Source organism: Ursus americanus, chromosome 5, assembly GCF_024610735.1.
Source record: "Ursus americanus isolate L20-20 chromosome 5, mUrsAme1.1.p, whole genome shotgun sequence".
NCBI classification, from domain to species: Eukaryota; Metazoa; Chordata; class Mammalia; order Carnivora; family Ursidae; genus Ursus; species Ursus americanus.
This window is the reverse complement of record NC_142131.1, coordinates 82,680,457-82,690,523: the sequence shown is the minus strand read 5'-3', so window position 1 is coordinate 82,690,523 and position 10,067 is coordinate 82,680,457. Positions and strand designations below refer to the sequence as shown.

General features: G+C 35.4%; 1 protein-coding gene across 1 annotated transcript; it reads left to right on the top strand.

Moving 5' to 3' along the window:
• Window positions 1–6,620: 6,620 nt before the first annotated feature.
• Window positions 6,621–8,395, top strand: LOC123780157 (olfactory receptor 6M1-like). Its single transcript, XM_045778943.1, has 2 exons — window positions 6,621–7,548; window positions 8,283–8,395. Exons 1-2 carry the CDS (start codon window positions 6,621–6,623, stop codon window positions 8,393–8,395), a joined length of 1,041 nt encoding a protein of 346 aa, XP_045634899.1.
• The last annotated feature ends 1,672 nt before the right edge of the window (window positions 8,396–10,067 follow it).

Below are 10,067 nucleotides of genomic sequence, written 5' to 3'. Positions count from 1 at the left end.
CCAGCTCCAACAACAGCTACAGACTCTCCATGACTTTCACAGCAGAGGACCATGTTGTGTTTGTCATTACAGTCCCCAGTTGCTTGCTTTGCAGAGGACACTGGCAGTTCTCATGTATGAGGTAACCAGTAGTCATTGCTAGGAGATGCAGCTCTGCTCCATCATCCCTGAAGTAACTGCTCTTGTGCCACCCTGGGAAAAGGGTTCTGAATGCTCATAACACTGAGTATCCCATGAACCCCAAATTCTCAGCTTATCTATGCATGCTTAGGTGCCAAACTCTAGCTCTGTGACACCTCCTCATGTAACCTTCCTCCAGATTTCAGCTACACAGTTTCTCCTTATGTGCCCATGTTTCAGGAAGCACTACCAATGCCATTGCAAACTAGTCAGGGCCCCAGACTCCAGAGCTGTGGTCACTCTGAGAGCATCCATGCTCCAGTCCCAACTCTGTGGCTGCTCCCCTGTCAGACACTGGTGCAACCACCAGTGAAGAAATCTTAAATAAACCACCTAAATTTATGACTCAAGAAACTAGAAAATGAGCATTTTAAGCCCAAACTTATCACAAGGAAGGAATAACAAAGATCAGTAAAGAAATTAGTAAAATGGAGATAAGAAAAACAACAGAAAAAATGAAATTGATAAAACTCTAGCTAAACTAAAAAGGAAAGAATATGGAAATAAATAAAATCAAAATTGAAAGAGGAGACATTACATGTTATGGGGAAGATACAGAAATTGGTCCTAAAAGAGTGTTATGGATACTTACATGCCAGCAAATTGGATTATGTATAAGACTAAGATAAACTCCAATCCATTCATTAATCCATTCATACTGTCCTTACTGAGGTGGTGTTACAGGAAATGAGCTCAATATTTTAGATGCAATGTTAATAGAGGAAACATGGTTCCAGATCCTCTTTAAAGTTTAGCTTATTTATTGGATATCTGGGTGGCTCAGTTGTTAAGCATCTGCCTTTGGCTCAGGTCATGATCCCAGAGTCCTGGAATCAAACCCCACATCAACCTCCATGCACTGCATGAAGCCTGCTTCCTCCTCTCCCACTCGACCCTGCTTGTGCTCCCTCTCTTGCTGTCTCTCTACATCAAATAAATAAATAAATAAAATCTTTAAAGTTTAGCTTATTTGGGAAAACTGATATTATAGATTAATGCAAATATTATGCATTAAAATACAATAAAAGTATAACGTATTTGCATAGAGACCACTGTAGCTAAGAATCTGGTTATGTTTATAGAGGATTTATTCAGGTCTCCTGAGGCTTTAGACTGGTAAATGTGGTAAAATGTAGTGAGAAAATTCCAGGCAAAGAGAAATTAGATGTACTAACTATACGTTGAAAAATTTACAGATATGTAAACAACTTAAAAAATTCCAATATAGATGGCAAGGGAAATGAGACAGAGCATAAGGACCAAGAAGAAAGAGAAAATGATTACAAAGGGCTACCAAAATTTTATAATTCATCCTAGATAATATAAAATAAAACAAATTATTTGATAAGGATAGTTTATTAAACACTGAAAGCAAGAACAGATTATCATGGCTTTTTATCTGAATTACCATATATCTGCATGATTGGAAACCATCTATTGATTAGGGTAAGCTTTAAGTAGAGTTTCTGTTTCTATATATAACTACTTCTCTTACCTTTAAAAAAGATAATTTGTCATAATGGAATATTTTCAGAGAACATCATTCAAACATTTCAGTTTTCCTTCCCTTCCCCTATGATCCTCTGTATTATTTTTTATGCTGGTTATTTGAATTTCAATTAAAACAAAACAAAACAAAACAAACTTTTCTTTTTTTTCTGGTTTCCATCATTTTTTATAAGATTTTTTTAAATTTAAAATCTATTAGGGGCACCTGGTGACTCAGTTGGTTAAGCATCTGCCTTTGGCTCTGGTCATGATCCTGGGATCAAGCCCCTGCATCATGGACTCCTTGTCCAGTGGGGAGCCTGCTTCTTCCTCTCCCTCTCTCCCTCTCCCCATTGGTGCTCTTTCTCTCGATCTCACTCAAATACATAAATAAAACATTTAAAAATAAAAAAATAAAATAATTTAATTAATATACTATGTATTATTAATTTCAGAAGTAGAGCTTAGTGATTCATCAGTTGCATATTCAAACATTTCTTAAGTACAGAAATACATTTTCCATACTCTATATTCAAAAACACAAATTAACTTGTGTGTAAATTTTTTAACACATTTATGTCTTTTCACTCGGACTAAATTATAGCCTCTGATGCAAGCATCATTTCTCAGTGACTCAGAATATATTTAAGCACACAATATGTTTTAATAATTTACATTGAAATAAAAATTTGTAATATATAAGTTCAAATTTCAATACCTCTTAACACTTTACATGGTGTGTCTTATATGAATTATATAAACTAAATACCACATGAGCAATAACATCACATTCCTCATATTATTGTTATAAGGGTAAGATAGATAATGTATGGAAAATTTTTTTAATAATTTTTTATTATATTATGTTAGTCACCATACAGTACATCCCTAGTTTTTGATATAAAGTTCCATGATTAATTACATGCATATAACACCCAGTGCACCATGCAATACATGCCCTCCTTAATACCCATCACCAGCCTATCCCATTCCCCAACACCCCTCCCGTCTGAAGCTCTCAGTTTGTTTCCCAGAGTCCACAGTCTCTCATGGTTCATTACTCCTTCTCTTTACCCCCCTTTTCTTCTCCTACCAATATATGGAAACTTTTTAAACAAAATACCTAATACATAAGTATTCAAAAATTAAAAATACTTATGCTAATTATAATGATGTTAAAATTACCAACTTTTTTCCTAACTCAATAACAGTAAATTGCACTGTATACTTCTATTAATTGTGCTCCAAAGTACATCCATAGAAGTAGCTATTTCTTTTTTTATAATAATATTTTTATTATATTATATTTGTCACCATATGGTACATACCTAGTTTTTGATGTAAAGTTCCATGATTCATTACTTGCATATAACACCCAGTGCACCATGCAATACGTGCCCTCCTTAATACCCATCACCAGCCTATCTCATTCCCCCACCCCCCTCCCCTCTGAAGCCCTCAGTTTGTTTCCCAGAGTCCATAGTCTCTCATAGTTCGTCCCCCTTCTGATTACCGCCCTTTTCTTCTTCCCTTTCTTCTCCTACCAATCTTCGTACTTTTTATGTTCCATAAATGAGTGAAACCATATGATAATTGTCTTTCTCTGCTTGACTTATTTCGCTTAGCATTATCTCCTCCAGTCCTGTCCATGTTGCAGCAAATGTTGACAAATTGTTCTTTTTGATGGCTGAGTAATATTCCATTATAGATATGGACTATATCTTAATCCAGTCATCTGTTGAAGGTCATCTTGGCTCCTTCCACGATTTAGCTATTGTGGACAATGCTGCTATAACATTGGGGTGCATATGGCCCTTCTCTTCACCACGTCTGTACCTTTGGGGTAAATAACCAGTAGTACAATTGCTGGATCATAGGGTAGTTTCAATTTTTAACTTTTTAAGGGACCTCCACATTGTTTTCCAGAGTGGCTGTACCAACTTGCATTCCCACCACCAATGTAGGAGGGATCTTTTTTCTCCACATACCCTCCAACATTTCCAACATTTGTTTGGCTTGTCAATTTTTGCCATTCTAACTGGCGAAAGGTGGTATCTCAATGTGGTTTTGATTTGAATTTCCCTGATGGCTAATGATTTTGAATATTTTTTCATGTGTCTGTTAGCCATTTGTATGTCTTCATTGGAAAAGTGTCTGTTCATATCTTTGGCCCATTTTTTGATTTGTTTATTTGTTTCTTGTGTATTGAGTTTGAGAAGTTCTTTGTAGATCTTGGATACCAGTCTTTTGAAGTAGTTATTTCTTTTTTTTTGAGGGGGGGAGCAGGGTACATATTTTATGGAATTTTTTTTTTCACTTTGTCAACCTTGGGAAAATTACTTCTCATTTAATTATAGTTGTTTTTATGTGTATATATATATGTATATATATATATTTTTTTTCCCTGCAGACCACTTATCAGAGAAGCCCTGCCTCCAGGGGAAAAGCAATAATGAACCCAGGCTTTAATCCTCTTTCCAAATTGCAGTGACTTAGGGATATGATCTTAGAAATTTCATTGTCTTGATTTTCTTTCTTACAAGGCAAGGGGAGAAGACCCATCCTTCCGGACATTCAACCGGACATTCAAACTATAAACTATTCTATAGTCATCAATATTTTCTACACTCCTTCTTTCCCAAAATTCTAAAGCTGTCAGAAAAATCAGCAGCAACAACAAAAACAGCAGCAGCAACAACAACAACTACAACAGTAACCAATTTATAGAAGTGATTCCAACTATGGATCTCATCTAAACCATGTAGCTATAACAAGGGAGACACCTTGTTCAATTCTAAAAAGATAAATGTAAACATTAATACAAAGTGTGAGGCATACTTCAGCAGGTAAGTAGAAACGTCACAATACAGTTAACCCTTAAACATTTTGTCTTAATTTTTTAATGAATATTCTCTTCTCTAGCACAGTTTATTGTAAGAGTACAGTATATAACATACACAACATGAAGGATATGTGTTAATCACTGTTTATGGTATCAGTAAGGCTTCTTGTCATTTTTTGGCCACTAGGAGTTACGTTTTTGGGGAGTCAAAAATTATAATGGATTATGAATTGCAAGAGGGGTAAACACCTCTAGCGCCTGCTTTGGTCAATGGTCAACTGCATTGTTTTCTTAAAAGTGTTTTTTTTTCCACTCATTTATTTTTTTCTCATCTTCCTTATTACTCTGATTTCTTCCTCTCTGCCCCCTCTTCCTTTCATTTAGCTGAAGCATTATGCAAAATTTTGCTGTCAACCAAATGGGCCTTGAAGTGTCTTCACTTGATGGTTCAGTTTCTGCCATTCCTGCAGCTTTCGGTCTTTCTCACAGTGCTCTCAACGTGCCCATTATTTTCTCAAATTCAAACCACCTTTTATTTAACTACAGAAAGAACATTTCCCTGTGATACTTTTTAGTCCAAAATCATCATTCCCTTCTCCAAATGTGTCACATTTTCCTTCCTTTGGCAAAATAATAGACAATCTGATTAAAGTCCTTCACATAATGTCAACATATTAAAAATGTGATGTCTTGATAATTACTTAATTCATGGGATAGAATTCTAAATGATCATTTTAAGGCATCACAGACAAAATACCAACTTGGATCCAAAATGATGGCATTTAAGCTTTTCGTTTTTAATTGCATATGTCAGAAAGTCATTACTGTCCCTGGTCCATTAAATGTATAATAATGAAATGAATGAAGAAGGAATTAATATTTTGATCCAGAAAGAGCAGCAAACCTAAGTCAGAAAACCCGGGATATTATCTCACTTCTATCACTGAACCTCTATGGACCCTAACAAATTTTAGCCCACCTCTCCAATCCTCACTCATTAGTCTATAAAAGAAGAAGAATAAAACACTCGTTTAAAATTAGCTGTCAAGCATCTCTTAATATTGAACTTCTATGTGTCTTGTAATATGGGATATGAAATATCTCGTGACACTTAACCTGTGCTTTTTTCCTGAATCACCTAGATATATGGAGCAATATATATACTCCCAAATAATCAGCTCAGTGAGTAAGTAAAAGGTCTCTTCTCTGCACCGTGTTGCTGTTTGTTTATTTGTTTGTATATTCCTGCAAATTCTAGTATGAAGTAGGCTATCTATTGCAGGAGCTGCTTCTTTCAGCTAGGCAAAATTCAGAAGTTCAGTATTTTTAAACTGCTTGCTAACCATATACTCTCTCTGACTGAATTCTAAGATAAACAGTAAATAGTGATCATTTCAGTTATATTTCAGCCTCTCCCTAATGCTTGTAAGACCTGTGGTAATCTCTTGCACTCTGGAGCCTGATTTTTTATAAAGATTACATTACACTGATTTCATGTTGTTAGAAACTGATTTGGTAATGTGGAGGTTGGAGCCTGTGAGTCAGGAGTCATGAACATTTTGGAAAATATTTCTGTTATATAATTGTGTTCACTGATTTTTTGAATAATTTCATTCCACATGTAAAATAATACACTTAGCTCAAAAGGTACTTTTTAAACAAAACTTTGTATAGAATTAAATTTTACTAAAACTTTGTTAACATCTCAAGAAATACCATTACATCCTTGATGGATTAGTGACACACAACAAGGGATCTATTTCAGAGGGAGATTGGACAAGAGTCTGTTTCATGTTACTTGATCCATTGTTCAGTTCCCTACACTTAAAGGAGTCTCAAGTGCTTTCCCAAATCATAATTACCACAATCTTAATGTGGAATTGATTTTGCTGTAATAAATGAGTGTTGCAACTCAGCACTGAGCCTTGTACAGTTCATCTCAGTAGATATTTATAAACTGAAAATAAGTTTATTTGTCTGCATTAATCACTCCTTGGTGACAACAACAGCAAAAAATAGTTATGAATATTGACAAGGTTTATCCAGGGTTAAGATGCAAGGATTAATTATAAAAGAACTATCTGTTATTCCAGGTTAAACTGGGGACATTATGGATTATAGGAACAAGACCAGAGTCACTGAATTCATTCTTCTAGGGTTTCAGAATGAGAAAGAAGTAGAAATTCTTCTGTTTTCTGCATTCCTGCCCATGTACACGACATCTCTGATTGGCAACACCATGATCATCCTTTTGGTGTGTGGTGACTACCGTCTGCATTCACCCATGTATTTCTTTGTAGCCAACCTTTCCTTCCTTGAAGTTGCCATCACCTCCACAGTGGTGCCTAAGATGTTAGCTAACACATTTTCCCACACCAAGGCAATATCCTTCGTGGGATGTCTCACACAATCTATCTTCTACTTCCTTCTGGGATCCACGGAATTCTTCATCCTGGCTGTCATGTCATTTGATCGATATGTTGCCATCTGCAACCCACTGAGGTATGCCATCATCATGAACAGGCAGACATGTATAATGTTACTTCTGGGATCTTATGTGGGTGCATTTTTGTCAATGTTGGCGCCATCTGTCTTAACTGCCCCATTGATCTTTTGTGGGCCAAATAAAATCCATCATTTCTTCTGTGACAGAGCCCCCATGCTACAGCTGGCCTGTACCGATATCGCTCTGGCTGAGCTGGCTGACTTTGTCTCCTCTGCTGTGTTGCTCTTGGGCTCCTTGCTCCTGACAGGAGTGTCTTACACCTACATTGTGATTACTATCCTTGGAATGCCCTCTGTGCAGGGGCGGCAGAAGGCCTTCTCTACTTGTGTTTCACATATTACAGTGGTTACACTTTATTACGGGAGCTCCATCTTCCTCTATGTTCGTCCAAAGAAAGGCAGTGCAATAAGCATTAACAAATTTGCCACGGTGCTGAACACAGTTGTGACACCAATGCTGAACCCTTTCATCTACAGCCTTCGAAATGAGAAAGTCAAGGAATCCCTGAGAGATGCCTCCAGAAAATATATAGGTATGCTAATATATTTAAGACCTCAAAAATGATATTTTTACAGAATTCAATGACTACATGACTGCCAACAAAAACATTCTTAATGATGTAATTATGTAAATGTTTAAATTTTTACATGAGAGAGAAACATATGTAAAGATACGATCTTAAATGTCATATATATATGTGATGTATATATAATGCAAATATATATATATATATATATATATATATATATATAAATTTAGAGAGCAGGGGGAGAAGCAGCAGGTCAGGAAGAATCTCCAGCAGATTCCGTGCTGAACATGGAGTCTAACATGGGGCTCCATCTCATGACCCTAAGATCATGACCTGAGCCAAAATCTAGATTCGGACATTCAACCAACTGAGCCACCCAGGTGCCCCACATACATACGCTCTAAAGCAGTCCTTATTCCTCCCATTTTCCTGTTCATTTAATTATTCCAAAGCCAAATTCCTGTACAACCCCTTTGTTTTAAATCTGATAACTCTGCTTGACACTTTTCATTACACGATTGTCCGGTATTTTTCTCTCTGTAAATATCAATGTATGTTTGAATATAATATAAAGTCCCATATTAAAATGGTAAATTTCACTTGATTTGATTTTTGAAATATTATCATCAGATGATTTATCCCATTTAATATTTAAGTTTTAAGTTACTGATGGATCTTTTCAAGCCTCTACTGAATTTAAAATCTGCAGCAGTTATGCTCCTCTTTCTATGCCACAGATGCTGTGGCAATAGAACTCATCAATGTAAAGCCTCTGCTGAATATGCAGAGAAGGGACCGCCAGCAGGAAGCTATCAGAGAAATTATTTATTTTACTTTTCAGAGCCATTAGAGGTGAATTCAGCTATTCAGGTCAAGACTACACTTTTTTTTTTTCCCCAAATGAGATTTTGTCTGCTTGTTTGTCTGTGACCCTTTATTTTTCTCCAAGCCCCTTAGGCTTACACATCATTAAGCTGCTAATGTAAACTTACATCAACCAGCCATCCAACTTATGTCCCATAAAATGGATTTATATATGATGTTGGAATACAAGAAACATATTGCATGTGCACTGGGTGTTATACGCAAGTAATGAATCATGGAACATTGCATCAAAAATTGGGGATGTACTGTATGGTGACTAATATAACAAAATAAAAATTATAAAAAGAAACATATATGCATGGGATTTTTGAGCAAGTGTCACGATTGCATAAACCAGTATTCATTCAAAGATGAGTAAAGAAATAACAACCAATGTTTTGAGAGTCAGTGTGCCCTCTTGTTTAATTTTGATTTTGAAATAATTTTGTATTGTGTTCTAGCATGGTCCCATGTTATTGTGTGAACTTGGTCCAAATACTTAAAGTTTGTTTAGTCTTGTAAAGTCTAAAATTAAAATAATAGCACATATTATACTATTGTTGGAAGAATTGACTTAATAATAAATAACATAAAAATGAATACAAAAAAATCACAATATATATAACTTATAAATGATGTTCCCTTAAATGGCCTAAACCTGCACAATGTTTTATGCTCAAATATAATGTTAATTTTCTACTCAAAATTTAGAGAAAAAGCATATCTAAAAAACTTTTACTCTCAATTTTTGAAGTATCTTGTTGACATTATTTGCACCAATAAAGTTTAAGAAAAATGGATTATTCAATACAGTGATAATAAAATGATGGAACAAAATATTTAGGTGATATAAGCACTAATTATATTAAGAAGAAAATTTAAGGGAAAAAAAACCAACAATTACACCATTAGAAAAAAATTAAAGCTACCAAACCTAATGCCAAACAGGCAGAGAAGTCCTAATATGACTGTATCAGGGAGTGACATCAACAAGCTAAGAAAGTAAACAGCAATAAGTTAATGTTCCTTAATGTAAACATTGAAAAACTAATGTAAATGATTGTAACAGCTTCTTCAGATCTCTGTAAAAAACAATCAAATGCTTAGCCACCACATGACTGCATAATCAAGAAAAAGACAAATATGATTAAAAAAAATAACTTTGTGGCATATTTACATGCCCTTTTGCCACCCTCTTCCTTGGCTTGTAGTCAGTCTTTCTTCTTCTTCTTCTCCTTCTTCTCCTTCTTCTCCTTCTTCTCCTTCTTCTCCTTCTTCTCCTTCTTCTTCCTCTTCTTCCTCTTCTCCTTCTTCTTCCTCTTCTTCCTCTTCTTCCTCTTCCTCTTCCTCTTCCTCTTCCTCTTCCTCTTCTTCTTCTTCTTCTTCTTCTTCTTCTTCTTCTTCTTCTTCTTCTTCTTCATTTTTTAAATTTAAATTCTATTTAGTTAACATGTAGTACAATATTAGTTGCATGAGTAGAATGTAGTGATTTATCACTTACATATAGGACCCAGTGCTCCACACAAGTGCCCTTCTTAATACCCATCACCTATTTAACCAACCCCCCTGCCCACTTCCCCTGCAGCAACCTCAATTTGCTTTCTACAGTGAAGAGTTTTATTGTTCAACTCTCTCTTTTTTCACCCATAGTCATTTGT

Bases quoted from the DNA above. Each gene is read 5' to 3' on its own strand.
- LOC123780157 (XM_045778943.1), top strand. From the start codon at position 6,621: ATGGATTATAGGAACAAGACCAGAGTCACTGAATTCATTCTTCTAGGG. The intron at 7,549-8,282 runs GTATGCTAATAT...TCTATGCCACAG, and splicing joins TGCCTCCAGAAAATATATAG to ATGCTGTGGCAATAGAACTC.